The sequence below is a fragment of the Excalfactoria chinensis genome, chromosome 4, assembly GCF_039878825.1.
Source record: "Excalfactoria chinensis isolate bCotChi1 chromosome 4, bCotChi1.hap2, whole genome shotgun sequence".
In the NCBI taxonomy this organism is placed as follows: domain Eukaryota; kingdom Metazoa; phylum Chordata; class Aves; order Galliformes; family Phasianidae; genus Excalfactoria; species Excalfactoria chinensis.
The window spans coordinates 51,582,009-51,598,156 of NC_092828.1; the positions used below are offsets into that span (position 1 = coordinate 51,582,009).

General features: G+C 39.7%; 1 protein-coding gene across 1 annotated transcript in view; it reads right to left on the reverse strand.

Annotated features, from left to right (window-relative positions):
* COL25A1 (collagen type XXV alpha 1 chain) overlaps positions 1 to 16,148 on the reverse strand; it is a 279,646-nt gene that overhangs the window by 262,528 nt on the left and 970 nt on the right. Inside the window, exon 2 of the mRNA XM_072335135.1 lies at positions 15,863 to 15,932. Within this exon, the coding sequence (XP_072191236.1) occupies positions 15,863 to 15,932 (70 nt within the window). The remainder of the gene's footprint in view (positions 1 to 15,862; positions 15,933 to 16,148) is intronic.

The window sequence follows — 16,148 nt, forward strand, 5'->3', positions numbered from 1 at the left end:
TGTCACTGCAGATTAGAAAGAAAACTGGCTGCTGACAATGTTACTAATAACGCTGATCCTACACTTCATCTTTTAGAGCAATATTTTTGAATCCTTTTCAATAAATGTGTTCAGCTATTAGCAACCAAATGTATCAAGATTTTTATTTACTCTTACTCTGGATGCATGCAATAAGTGGACAAATACAAGTGATGTTAACATACTACCTCAAAACAATATTGTAATTGACAACAATGGAAGATGCTCCACTCGGGGGTAGGGGAAACAACAACAACCTTGGTTTATCTGGTGGCCTTCTGAGACAGTGATGGTATCAGTGGACAAAGGGAGGACAACTGATGTCTTCTACCTGGATTTCTACAAGGCCTTTGACATGGTCCCACACCACAAACTCATCTCTAAATTGGAGAGAGATGGGTTCAAATGGTGGACTGTTCAACCAATAAAGAATTGGTTGGATGGTCACAGCCAGAGGGTTGTGGTAAATGTCTCAGCATCCAAGTGGAGGACAGTGACAAGTCACGTCCTCAAGAGCTCTGTCCTGAGACCAGTGATCTTCAACATATTTACCAATAGCAATGCAGGATCAAGTGTACCCTCAACAAGTTTGCTGATGACACTAAGCTAAGTAGCACAGTTGATACAACTGAAGGAAGGGGTGTCAGAGACTTGGACAGGCTTGAATAATGGACCCATGAGAACTAACCAAGTTTCAGCAAGGTCAAGTGCAAGGCATTTCACATCTGGGATTGCCCTGACTGAAATGTATATAGATTGAGAGAAGAACTCACTAAGAGCAGCCCTATGGAAAAGGACTTAGAGGTCCCAGCAGGGCAAAGGAAGTGACTGCCCCTCTCTATTCCACCTCTGCAAGGCCTCAGGAGTTCTGCACCCAGGCCTGGGGCCCTCAATACAGGAAAGATGTGGAGCTTTTGGAGAGTGTCCAGAAGAGGGCTGTGATGATGATCAAAGGGATGGAGCACCTCTTACAAAGGCAGGCTGAGGGAGCTGGGCTTGTTCAGTATGGAGAAGAGAAGGGTCCAGGGAGACCTCACTGCAGCCTTTTGGCACATCAGAGGAGCTCACAATCAGGAGAGAAAACAACTTTTTATACAGATAAGTTATGATAGGAAAAGGGGGATGTCTTTAAACTAAAAGAGGGGAGATTTTGATTAGATGTCAGGGGGATGTCTTTTCCACTGACAGAGTGGTGAGACACTAGCACTGGCTGCCAGAGAGGCTGTGGATACACCATCCCCAGAGGTCATCTATACTAGGTTGGATGGGGCGCCGAGCAGCCTCATCTAGCAGCTGGCAATCCTGCCTCTGGCAAGGGCTTGGATGATCTTTAATGTCCCTTCCAACCTAAGCCATTCTACAATTCCCAGTATGCCACGTAACAAAACATTTTATTCCTATATCTTTGCAATTTTTGTCTCATATTTTAACAGTTCTTCACAGGCTGCAGAATAAGAAATCAATCTTTCTCCCCAGAGTTAAATCAAGAAATATTTTTATACTCCAAAAAGGACCGTGTCATAAGATTATTTTTGTACATGACTGAAAAATAAAATTAACTGAATGCAGCATGTTTGTTGGACACAAATGAACATGAGCCACCTGCTGCTGGTCACTAGTAGTTATATCGAATTAGTAGCTGTACTGTTTGCAACATGTCTAAGAAGAATAATTTATGAACCTTATTTATTAATCAAAGAACATATATGTTATATATGTTATAATTTACTTGTTAGAATTTAATATATATTAAATATATAATATTTAGGGGGGGCAGTTATTCAGGAGGTACATATATGTGCAATTACATCCTTTATTAAGCTGTTGTTTTACTAGGAACCCTACATCAGTTCACAAAAGAGTAGTCTTATTCTCTCAACAAAGTAGCTGAAATGAACAGTAGCCATGAGTGCCTATGAGAGGTAAATACTTTCACCAGGGAGCAGCCAAGCAATCACTCTTGCAGATGCTAATGGTAGTACTCTTGTATATTCTGCACAATCTCAAGTGAAGGAAACTACCTGCCCACTAGTCATTAAAAGGACATCCCCTATGAACCTCTCATCACAGATCACTAGAGATTCATTCCAGACCTTAAATTGGTGATCATCTCAAAAAAAAGTCCTCCAACCCTTTTTACTCAGCAGCTTTATAGGGTTTAGACTGAGGTGACCAATCATAGCCTAAGAAAAACTTGACACAACGCAACACAGATGTGAGCAATTGTTCTCAGGCACACAACAAACTGTTTAAGAAACACTGAACACAGTCACAATGACTTAGGCAAGTGAAAGAAGATTATTTGAGGACATATCTGTCTTCGTTTATAAACAAATGTTCTTCAGAACAAGCATCAGTTTTCCAAAGAGTTGGAATAATTTCGGCTGCATTAATCCCAAAGATATTCTTAGTTACTAAGTTAAAAAATCACAGCTCATGTCAAGTTATGGTTAATAGCAACAATATTGTGTCCCACCATTCTTTTCCTGTCTCTTTTCATTCTATGAGACACAATATCACATATGATGGGAATAACTTTTCTACAGCTGATCACTAGGTATTAATCCAAACATTTAAGTGACATACTTGAAGGGAAAAGGAAGAAACCTGGGACAACAACTGAGACCCATAGTTAGCAAAATATCTGTCCACAGGAAGATCAACGATCAGCCTTAGTTGCTGTTCTTCCTGCTATACATAAACTAGGGAATCAAAGAGAGATGAAGGGCTGACAGCAACACAGTGAAGCAAGAAGGATGGTAAAAGCATTGAAATAAATCAAGTTCATCCTTGCACCTTTAGGGCTTCAGCATCAATTTATACCACAGACCACTGGTCCAGACACTTTAGTATGATGTTTCAATAGAGATAAAATGCAGTGTGATAGCTCCTAGGGGCTCTGTGGAACACTGTGACAGCACAGCACACACAGTATTTTCATGTTTCTTCTTGCATAGTGTTAACTACCAGACCAGAACAGAGTGCTGTAGAATTTAAAAGAATTATGATCACTCCCTTGCTTAGGGAATAACAATTTGCTACTGGTTCACACCGGCCTCCAGCTTCCTGTAAATTCCTTCCTTGTCAGATCACCACAGGAAGATAACACTTTCTGTCAGAAGCACAGCACTCCAGTTGTAGATTCTCCCTGCATACTGCCTCTCAAGACACTAAGTCTGGACATCTTAGATGAGTTCACAGCATCTATGAAGTACAGTTCAGTAGAAGACATCCTGCAGACATGTCACCCTTCCTCTTGACATCACTATGTTTGTCAAGCACTGTGAAGCCCTTTCAGTAGTTTACAATTCAGCATACCCTGCTGTCACCCACTGTTAAGACTGAGTGAGCCATTAGAGCCTACCACTAGAATACTGAAATCCACCCCAAGTTAAGCTTTTCCAGATGTTGCAGGGAAAAAGCTGTAGAAGTCTATTGAAGTGTATTTTGCTACTTTTCCTCTGAAGATTGCATCAATCCTTAATTCTTCATTAAACTACCCTGGGAGACTATTAGCAGAAGGAAAAAAAGGCCACTTATATCTGACTACGGTGTATTCCTTCCCAGTCACTGACAACTGGATTTTCTTGAAGTACAGATATCTCTTAGCAACAGACTGAAATATCTTCCTTTCAACCTAGCATGCTTATTCTGGATTTTGATAGCTCAAATAGGGACGTACACATGAAATGTTTTTATACTGCTGCATGCAAAGAAACTTGTCAAATACTGCTACACAGAAAGGAAGAGAACATTTGGATTCAGCAAATAGAGACCTTTCAAGCATAACATCTGGAAACTGGAGAACAAGAGAACTGGTTAACACTGCTAAAACAATTGGCTGAGCTGAACAGAAGGAAGAACTCTCGTGCAAGCATGAAAATCTCTGTGAGTAAAAAAGGCAAACGACACATGAATATATAAGATTCAATGATGTTGGTAAGGAAATTATGAGATGCCAGCCACATACATGGGCATATCTACTTTTTGTAATCAGATCTAATCACTTCCAAAGAAAATTAACAGACCCCAGAACCACGCTCAAAGCATCTGTGAACTATGAATTGAGAAATTGAGACTATTTATCAATCTCAGAAATAAATACTACGTTTAAAAAAACAACAACTGTCCAAAGCATTTGTAGAGGAACAAGAACTCTTACAATATTCTAAAATTAATTTTTATCCTTATATATACAAATATACATTATGCTTTTGCTCAAAGACTGCAAAGAATAAATAGTAAGCAAATAAAAAAATAGCACATGTAGGATGAGAAAGAACCATAAATCAAAGCATAAGGAGATGCTAGTGCACATATGAACAAGTATAGAAGAGGATTCTAACAGGGAGGGAAAGGAGACAAAGGGGAAAAGGAAGAGGACACATTCAGGAGTCAGATGCCAAAGTAAATACTGATTTCAGTTCAAATCTGTGGGACTATTCACATGCCTGAAGTGATCTATTCACACATATCAGATCCACTGTCAGTCAGAATTCCATTTAAAGATTACTTTTATCTACCACCAGGTAAAAATCATGTCTGGGTCTTAAAAACTCTGGTAGTACAAGAAATTTCTTCTTTCTCCACATAAGTTATCCAAGCTGGTACCACATACCTGTTCTATTAGGACTGTTCTCCAGGTTTAAGTAGTTTTTACAAAATAATTTAAAAAATTATTTCAGAAAAACTTGTAGAAGATTAATTGAAAATTGATGCATTCACAATTACCTAATTTTTTTAAGAAGGATTGAAAGGATGATTTAGGGAACTACCAACCTGTTATCCTCACCTCTGTGCCATGGAAGATCATGGAGCAGGATCCACCTGAAGGCTATGCTAAGGTGCATGGAAGAAAGAGAGGTGAGAGATACAGTGGGTCCTAGGCAGGCTCAAGCAGTGGGCCCAGGTGAATCTCATGAAGTTCAACAAAAACAGGCGTTTTGTGATTTTAGAAAGAATCTTCTGCTCTTCAACACTTCATTCTTAATTATGAATACTTCATACTTCGGGACATAAACAACATTTATATCAGCCCTATTGCACAGACAGTGGAACTCAGATAGGAAGACATTCCACCTTGCCTTTACTTCTCTGTAACTGAATACTCACAACACAGGACTACTGCTTATTTGTCCTTGTTGTAATCCATTAAGCATGATGTTTCCCCTAAATATGACTTTAGTTTTTTCCACAATGTTCCATTTATTATAATATATATTGCAAATACAAAGACCTCATCTTAGAGTGGTCTGGAACTGCTTGGATTACATCAGAAAATCCACCTTGCAACAGCAGATCGATTTCAGGAAGAAAAAAAAGGTGAGGATTTCAGTCATTTCTTTTTCACTCACTGGTCATTTACTTTTGAAAGATGTTGCTTCTTTTTAACTGGCCACGATAACAGTTTCTGTCCTGCCTGTTAACTGAATATGCTAAAAGAAGGTTTTCCTACTGCACGATAGGATGAGGCTCAGCATGGAATTTAAACTAAGGAATTATGCAAAGCTGTCCTACAGTGACATTCACTACTGTCAGACTTAAACACTAATCTCTCTTCACTGAGATTAGGCTCCATACACTATAGGAAAAAATAAAATAAAATAAAATAAAATAAAAGCACTTACATGCTTACTACCCTGGAAAAACACTTCATCTTCACATACTAAAACATTTCCAGACTTCTACAAACATGGCTGTCATCATGACAAAGACAACTATAAGTAAGCATTGACAACAGCTGTCTAAGCACTGGTTCATTGTAAACTGATGCCACACCACTGTGCCTTTCAGCCTCTATAGTTCATTAGTATACTTCCAGGAACTATATGGGAAATGTACACAAGATATTCTACTGAACTGTGACTTCCTCATATACAGAGGCAGATAGGCTACTGGCAAACACCAAGAGCCATTGCTGTGCTACCACTGCATTCATATATAAGTGCCACATAACATCACTCTCCACATTGTATGTTAATTTACACAAACAACTGTCAAGGATCCAGCCTGGACAGGGAACACAGAAAAGCAGAGTTCACCAATGCCATAAAGAGCGCATTAACAGTTACCAGACTTTGGTTTACACTCAAGTATGTCTGCAGAAATCACAACTCCTGCCACAAGAATCAAATTAGGATTCATAAAGTATTTTTGCTAATTTTTTTAATGGCTATCTCAGATATAGAAGGAACTGAGAATATTAGTCAGCTCTATAGGAAGCTGAGGCAACAGTTGACAGCATTCATCATCCACTGAGCCATTCTTTCAACTGACAGTACCCAACAGTACATCAGTGGAGATGCAAACATTAAAGGAACGTTTGATAAACTGCAGCAAAAGAGTAGACAGGAGTGCCTCTGTACAGTCGACAGCATGAAAATACTTTCACAGTGATGCCATTGGACTTTATCTAGATGTAAATTCTAGATGAGAATATTAATCCACAGACCTATGGAGCTTATCCTTCTAATCCTCTGCAGCCATATCCCTGTGCTCAGGTATCAAGGCTTCTCTTTAGGAATATCAAGAGAATTAGAATAACAGCTTACTCAGATGGTATGGGCATGACATTGGGGGAGGAGGAAAGGGGTGTATGCCTTCAAGCAACTGGTTCTCATATTCATAAAAAGGATTATTAGAGCTGCCAGCTAAAGGAAATACCACCTCAACTTAAGATGCACAAGCTTTGAATTTTAGCATTGCAGTCCTCCATTAAAACCCTACCATTATCCAGTATATAAGAAACCTTATGTCATTTCCTAGCAACACGAGTACTAACAGCATAAGCTAGATTGTCTGTAGGCAGCTGTTTTTGTTCGCACAGACGGTGCATAATTATAATCATAGAAATAGCTAGCAGGTTAGTGTCCTTCAAAATACACTGTGAAATTCTGCTTTCAAACATACACACAAACCCACCGTAATTTCTACCACAGCTCTGATAAAGATTTTGGTCTTTGATTTTCAGTATATTTTTCTGTTTTCAAAACTTCTTCCACCCTACTCCCCATCAGCTTAAGAGATCTTTTGAAACAGCAGTTTTCCACCATAATCTTATGCACAACACGCTATGAATCAGTTTATTTTTGAGGAAACCCATTCATAAGTTAACCTTTGATATAAGCTTGTGGTATGATACTTTTTCCTGTGTCACTAGGGATACTATAGTACTCAGGAAGGTAGATGAGTTTTTGTTAAGACTGCATAAACCGCAAATGGCAGAGCAGAAAAGACATTGAAGCTATACATCCTACTGTACAGTTCCTCACCCCTAAGAGTACTAAAACTCTTCAGAAGAGTGGGAAGATATGCTCAGTGTGCTAACTGAGTCTGTTCCTTGCTGCAAAAGGAAGAGAAGATTAAATACTTCTTTCCTATAAATCCTTGTAGCTTAGAGGAGGCACCTCTCAGATACCAGCAGACTGAAGTAGTACCAGGAAATGGCACAAGCCAGCTATTTCAGCTAGCGGAAAGGAGTACATCAGCCACCTGGCGCCACATAGGATTTGTCTGCAAGCTCAAGATGTCCAGTTCTCCTTCCATTTATATTGAGTGAGCTATATGCTATACCACATCACTGTGACTTGGGAGGCTGCCTACTTTGTTTCCAAGTCACAGAAGCATGTGGAAGCACCAAAAGTGTCATACAGTGTGATGCACTGAGATGAGGATCAAAGATCAAAGGGAAAGTTTGCTTAATCTCCTTCTTCCTCTACTCAGCAATCCTTCAGCTGAGCTTGAAGAACAACAGGAAAAGTAGAGAAAGCTACTTAGTGTGACTCAAAACCATCATTCCCCATATGACCCCATTTTCCACCTTCCCAAGAACATGTGAATTTGTGAGCCACTCTATGCTGCATGCCCAAACAAGAACTGGCAAAGGTAAACATATGACTTAGTCATTATTTTTTAGAAATACATGAAACAATGTCAAAAATTCCTCAGTATTAAAAAACCAAACAACAAAAAAATCACCAACCAAAATCACGAGTCGCTATAGTAATGCCCTCATACATTTGCCCAACGCACAATAATTGCAAGGTAAGTTTCAAGAACATCCAAATCTAAGATGATAACTTTAATGGTTAACAGAGACTACTTAAAACTAAATGTACTGATTTTAATAGACCGTCTAATCTATTCCTCATGTGTGCATTTTAAAGAAAAATATACTTTATTCATCCCTGATAACTTCCTGCTCTGGTTTTAAAACAGGGAAGGAGAATAGATTGTTGCTAAAAGTTGCATTATTTCTTGGTTGAGCACAGCCTTGCAGACAGAAGTCTTGGAAATCACTGTACTATTTTTGTATCAAAATTATATTCTCTATTATTATATGCTCTTCATCCTATTTATTGTCTCTTTGCCCTACAGAGGGCTGTCATTACATCTCTGGCGACTATAATTGCATACATTTCTAATGAGAGGATTTAAGGGTCTATTAAAAATGTCTTATTTCTTCAGAAAGCTCACGAGGCATCATCTGTTTCAAAGCTTTAAAAGTGTAAGAAGCTCTCCCCAGATGTGCATACAATATTTAAAACCGTGTCTATTCCTGTAAACTGTATCTGTACATGTAAATGGGAAACAATTTTAATACAAAAAGACTTGAGAGCAAGAAAGGAGCAGAAAGGATCATTTCACAGCATGCATCACAGTCAAGACTGTTCCAATGTACATAAAAGAATGCTTTAAGAAGAACACAATGATAAGGTTTTCTTTGTGAACATGAAGGATTGGACAAGGGGTTTGCTTCACAAATAAGGAAATTGTAGCCTGCCCACTAGGAAAGTGCTTTCTTATTTGACAGTACAGCACAAGAACCAGGCAACCTACGGAAATATTTAAACAGTAAGTTATTACAGCTCAGGCACATCTGTGCATCAGCAATTTTTGTACCATACATTCGCTAACTTACAGAGCAGTACATTTTGAACAGAGGAGAATGTTTACATGAGGTTGCTGCACTTAATCACCAAAACTGAGCCATATCCAACAATTTGTTGACTGACTAGAAACAGCAGTTGTGAACCACATGCAAAGAAATACCTGACAGTAATTGCCCATGCACATTTGTTGTAGAGCACAGAAGCACAAATATGATCTGCTGCATTAACATCCAAACTTGTATTTCTAATGATTTTGGGGGACAAAAAAATAGCTGTATCTGCATGGAAGGTACGCTTAAACCCGGCACATGCAAATTTGCCATTCAGTTTTGAATATCTGTCCTGAAATCCCATTTTTATTGAGCTCCCATAAACAGCTTCTTCCATCTGAACTTAATCTCATGAAAAGTGATGAGCATATGAATTTGAACAGGCACTGCTTTCAGGCTTTGCTCTACTCTAAGTCTAAACTAGTAAAAAAATATGACAGTTCACAAGCCTCAAAAAAGCAAGCCTGCAGCACTGTGTTCACTATTGTGCCTATTATCTAACTGCAAGCTTCCACTTCAGTTGGACAGGGGGAAACATGTGTCTTCCAGCCTGTATTATTCTATACACTCTTACATCTTCTTAATAGTTGAACTAAGCAGTCAGATTTCCTTTCTGTGGCTTTCAGATTTAGGAAATCTGGCAGTGTAATCAACTGAAACAATGAAAGGCAAAGCTGTTCTGCCTAAAGTAGCCTCCCTGAAGAAGCTGTAGTTAGCAACACAACTCAAGTTCTGTGCATATTAAAGATTGATGGCTTCATGGGGTTGACACCTTGAAGAGATTAATTATATGATTCCGGTAACCCAAAAGATCCTGTGAAGACAGATTCTGTCAGTCAAGCTGTTTGCATAGATTGCTGATTTTTAGTGCTAAGTGTATTATAAAATAATAATAAATACAGGTAAGCCACAGACAGTAAATTTAAAAGGTAGTGGGAAGGAGGATGAGTGGTGTAATGCAGTGATCCATTCTTCAAGCAACGCATTCCAAAGAACTCACTAACTTTTAAGGAATGGGCTGAGGCTTTTGAGGCTGAGCATAAAGAAAAAGCAGAAGTATTGCTGAACTGAACTCTGTTACCCAAGCTTTAAATGCTCTTCAAGATTTAATTGCACATATTGACGATTTAAGAAAAACAAAACACAGACAGAAAAGCACTACTCCAGAAAGATCTTTTCTCACACTGAAGGACACACTGTACTTAACTTGCTTTGACACTTAAAGCAGTTCTTCAAGACAGAAAGTTGCCACATGGAAGGAGACGTGCAGAAGTGAAATGCAAGCATTAAAGGACAATTAATGCTGGAAAATCAACTTCTTTTAATATACCTTGCCTGACAAAACCGCGCTGGTTCAATAAATACTGATTTCAGAATAAAACTTAGTGTTAATAATACTTCTGTGGTCAAAACAACTTTTGTTAAATGCCGCTGACATCAGTAACAGCACAGAATTCTGGTGCAGTTTGCTGTTGATCAGCTCTCCTTTGAGCCACATCACGTTTCATTTATCATGCTGCACACCCTACCTCCTTACCTAGAGGCAACAGAATTAAAAGGTCACATCTTTGCCAATAAAAAATATTTATATCTTCTGTGGGGAAAAAACAGTGTCTCTAATCAGTCATCCAAACAAGACAGCAGACTACCCAGAAGGTTGTGTGCTGCTGCACATCAATAAACATCTTTATCTAGGAACTAAAATGAAAAATATCAAACCAGCAGAAGTATGAAAGAGGAACTCAGAGACCTGTCAGAAAGATTACAAAATTAAAGCTGAGCACTGCATTCAGCAAATAGATGATACAGACATGGCAGAAATAAGTAGCGCTGGGAGCTAGGTACAGCTAGCACACACTGGAATTTTAAGGAACAGGGAAAAACACTGTGGATACTTTCTGTTTCGATCTGTTCTCTTTCAGATTTGTCTACCAGTAAACATTTAAGTCTGTTCCTTATTTCTTATGTCTTACAAAATTACTTCCCCTCTAACCACAACCAAAAAACAAAGTAATACCCCGCTGATAAAAATTTACAGATTCTTTTAATCCCCAAAAATGATTTCTCCTCCATCTTTCAGCCTCACTAATCAAAATGCTTCGGGAAACAGTAATTCTGAAACACAGGGAAGTAACAGAGTGCTTAAATTGCATGATTTGCTCATCTACTTCCACTGCATGTCAGAACAAGCCTTAGGTGTCTGCAAGGGCAAAAGCATATTGGGATCCTATGAAAATACATCCATCCATGCTGCTACAAAAATACATACAGCACACACACACCTTACTGGTGAGCTGTCGCCAGAGAACATAACTTATTTAATCTAGTGAATGAACAGGTTTATATACAATCAACTAGACTGAAAAAAGCTTTACAGCCAGATCATAGCAAATAGCATGGTAAAATAGGAGGCACATCAAATACCAAGCCATCTAAATAGCAGTATTAAACGAACAGCACAAAATATTTTGCTAAGAGAGAATATTTTGCTAAGAGAGAACAATGGCTGTGCCTGTACCTGGAAAGAGTTTGAAGTTACATATATCTGAACAGAAGTGAGAAGACTACATGGTTCTTGATGTGGAAGATGACAAAAAAAGAGCAAAGAAATATAAGTGCTATCTGTGGTACAAGTAACAAACAAAAATAACCAACTTGACTAAACAGACAGAACCCATCAGTGAAGCTTAGCCAATGCTCTGGGGCGGGGGGGAGGGGGGGAAAACACAAACAAAATGAAATAACAATAGCAAGACAGCTCACAAACATGTAAACCCCATCATTTTACGTGCAAAGTACTGCAAGTGTTCATACAGTGAGACACCACATTTAGAGACAATAGAATATTATATTATGCAACCCTACCCTTTGTCAGTGCCAAATTTATTTTGTGTGTGTGTGTGTGTGTGTGTGTGTGTGTGTGGCATACAGACACCCCTACTTACAAAATGGGTGGGGAGGGGGGAATGGTGTTGTTTCATTTTGTTTTTAAAGGAAAAAAATTGTTATGGTTTTCCCTGAGGTTAAAAAACTTCATCTGGGGGGAAGGAGAGAAAAAAAGTAAGTTCTGAAAACATAGATAACCTTTACAGATAAAAGTCTCTCTTTGCAACCTCTCTATCTTTCTCAAAATTCTATAGCCCAAATCCCAGGTTTCCTTTAGCAATGGCCATCCAGTCCTGAGGCTCACTTCACTGACTTTACTGAAATAAATAGAAGTTTAGCTATTGAACTGAAAGCAGCCTAAAGGAACACGCAGGACCATAGCACATCAGCTGCTAGTCTTCCCACTCACCAAATCTGACCCCTCTGTACTGACACATTTCAGTCCTATGTGACCTTGCTTCAGGAGCAGGCTCTCTGAAGACCCCTTAGAGAATGAGGCATCACAGCACTTGAATGTTAAGTGTCAGAGCTTGACCCTTACAAGACAGAAAGGCTCAATTCACTAAAACATAAAAGCATGTGCTTAGTTGGTGTTGAAGTCTATGAATCCTACAAATACACTTGAACCTTTTTTTTTTTTTTTTTTTTAAATAAGAGGGTATAAATCTACTATTAGTTAAGAATCTCTTACAACTCTACTGAATCCAGAATACCCCCATGCCCTCCAAAGGTGTTACTCCTTCCACAGCAGTGTAATTCTTGGCTCTTGGTATCCAGCACTGTGGTTGACTGTGCCTAAAAACAACTGATTATGGTACTGCAGTCATTTAAAGAATGATTCAGGTATATGAAGTAGTTACCTACACACCTACGTTTTTGTTGATCTCCAACAGTTTGGAAACATTAATTTGAAATAATAAATCTGGGAAACATTAAAAAAAATAATCAAAATATTAAGTTAAAAATAAACTTAGCCACTCAATCTTCCCCCAGTCCCATATGCAGAGGACTAACTGCCAGCAGTGACTGCTGCACTCCTGTTAGAACTGAGGTAATTTAAGAGGAATGTCAGTATGCATTTACATTTCAGACTTTATTACTCTGCTTTAAGAGCAAGAATGCCTGCTATTGTCATACAAAAATATTTACAAAATCTTTGGTATCTGGTTTTAGTCCTGCTAAATTAAAATCAAAACTCTCAGCATCTCCACACACGTTGCATCTTTTAGAAGAATATTAACCATTGGAAAACACATTTGGTGAAAACATCTTTATAAAAACTGAGAAGTGTAACTTGCTCCTCATTCTAGAGGAAGTTCAAGGCTGTTGTTGCATTAGAAGGAGCTACATGTGGACAGCTTTGCACGTTATGAGCTCTTGTGAATGTGGCTGCCTCCAGCATTCAAGCCATTCCAACCCAGTTTCCTTAGAACACGCATTTCCTACCATGGAGAGCCACAAGGGGATGGACATCTCGAGCTAATGAGATCTACATCAGTTGCATAACTTCAATCCTAAATCAGACACTACATCCTCACCCTCTTGCCTGCAGCTTGAATTTCCCTCTCTTCCTCTGGTAGAAGACAAAGTAATAATAATAATAACCTTTATTTCTCTTAAAGAACAGAATGGCAGAAACCTCCTTGGTGGCCACCTGGAAGCTGCCTCTTTCTCATAGCACTGAAGCCTTTCAAAAACTACCTGCCTACCAACAAAGGCTTTCAAAAGTTACCTCAAAAAGACATACGTTGTATTATTGGATACAACCAGGCATGAAATGCGGAACCCGCACAGACTAAAGTATGGAATTATGGAGTAAAGAGGTAATTTACTCTTTGTCTTCACAAATTGCAGAAAACAGAAAAAACAATGAAAAAACAACCAAAAAAACAGTTTCCATTATTCTTTTCCTATGAAACTAAATGCATCTCAGAACACAGCAGTCCAAATTTGTAGCTGCAGCATCGAGGAAGAAAATAAAAAGCTCATCATGTCCAGTCTAGAAGCAATTCCACAAACTGAATCCAATGAAGGAACAATGATTTATTTGCTGTCTCCTCCTGCTCTCCCTAATGCCTGCAGACAGGAAGGCACAGTACCAAGCAGTGGTACCATTCAGCCCTAGCTCTCCCAGATAAGGCTCCCAGGATGTTGCCATCTTGACACCTGTCTACTGGTAACAAGCATGAGAGCATCAGCTCATTTTAAGATGCCCAAAAAATGAGGCTATCACAAGGCAATATCTTCCAATCACTGCAAAACACGCTTCCAAATTGAAACAGTGACCCAGAGGTGAGAAGCCCAGTATTACACTGCTAATCCCCATAACAGTTAGTCTTCACACCCATAATACCCACAGCTACCTATACAAAAATTTCCCTTGTCTTATGAATCTTAACCCCTTGAAAATATTTCTCAGGTCACTTCATTCTTCCACTTAAGTGAGTATTTTTACAATGCACGTGAGAAATATTCTGCTGCTGACAATTTATTTGATAAAACATCTTTAGAAGAAAGGTCAAGTAAAAATTGGTACGATGTGGAGCTCTAGTGGTAGTGGGCTGTAACGCACCACATAACAACTGTGAAACAGTAGGTACTGACCTTATGTCTGAAAGCAGTAAGTGAGAACATAACAAGTGAATTTAAACGAGGAGAACAAAGAGCGAGAATGTTTGGAATCAAATTGAGCAGCATTTTGAGCTCACAGAACGCATCTGTGCATGCAACATGATGAGCAATTCCATTTTCAACACATGAGCTTCAACCTTGTAACGATGACTGCAGTCAAGCAACAGAAAAATAAAATCAACACTGTACTTAAAAGAAAATATGTATGCAGTGCAGCAGTAAATCAATGCCTCTGAACAAAACTAGCTGAGAGTGGAGTAATTCTATGCATTCTTTTACAGCAGTCATACATATTATCCTTTTTGTGCTAGCCATGATAGCTCCTATACCAGTCAGGAAAAACACTGCTCCAGGTTGCAACATCAGCAAGATGCTGTAACAGCATGGCAGTCAGTTTAACACTGTATGTAACTCAGTAGCACTGCCAGAGCAATGAGTTTGGCAGAAATTAAACCCTTAACAAAAAGAGCACCTTAGTAATGCACATAGTGCCAACACACACCCTATTGGCAATCGTTATCCTCAGCTTAATTCTTGCTGAGCATCATCTCTCATGGAAGTGGTGTTTTTTTTCCCAGCCCACTCAGGATGGCAGAACATGCAAAACATTGAGTCCACAGCACCTCATTGCACTGAGGATGCCAGTGTTCTCATAGCAATCACCCCGTGAAACAGCAGCATTGCTCTCCTAACTTTTAAGAGGCCATTTGCACTGGGCCGTGTAACTGTAGATGTTTATAAAGCAAGGACAATAGTGACAGTTTTCAGACAGTCAAAAAGCAGCACCAAAAACAGACAGCGCTGTAATGTGTGCACACAACCAATGCCAGTATTAGGAGGCCCCATTTCCATATCTGAGCAACACTACCAGTTGAGTAAAGAACTGTTCTGAATCCTCACTACGAAACTTGCAATCCCTTCCTGGAGGAGCTGCTCTCATCCCCCACTACGGAACAACAAGGCATTACTGAAAAGCCCTTGTGTGCGCATGCTGCTGACTTGCAATGGATTCCTCGCTTATTTTAATCCACGCTATAAATTTTCACTAAGAATTTTTGTTCCGCTTCCTGAACTGAGTGCAGAACGCCTTGATTCAGTACCACTTAAGATCGAATGGAGCTCTCCTTGCTAGCACGGACCATTAACTTCTTCATAAGTGTTATCATTTGGCATCTGCCAGCCTAACAGTGGTCTTTTAACCAGCGTGTATTCCAACCCAGCGCCACGGGGGAAACACGATACAAGTGCAGGCTCTACACCTTTGCCACCCAATTGACGCTGACTGAAGAAGCTCGCTCTAATTTACGCCCGTTTGACGCACAGGGGAATCAGAATGAACCCCAGAACACACAGAGCTCCGGGAGGAGGGACGCCGAGCCGCGTTACCTGGCGGGCAGTTGCACTCTGCGGGCGCTTCTCTCGCCGCTCGGATTTTTGCCAAGTGCTCGTAGGACTTCTGTGGGGGGAGAGGAGCAACGTGAGGGCGCTCGGCCGGCCAGAGCCCGGCAGCACAACCCCGCGTGCCAGCGAGCCGCGCTTTACAGCTGTTTCACCGAGCGCAGAACTGGCGACGGCTTCTCTTGGACGTGACCCAGCCTGGAGGGCTGACTTCTCCACCCCCATCGAACCGAGCCCACCGCCAACGGCTTTCTCTCACCTTTACCACCCCGCA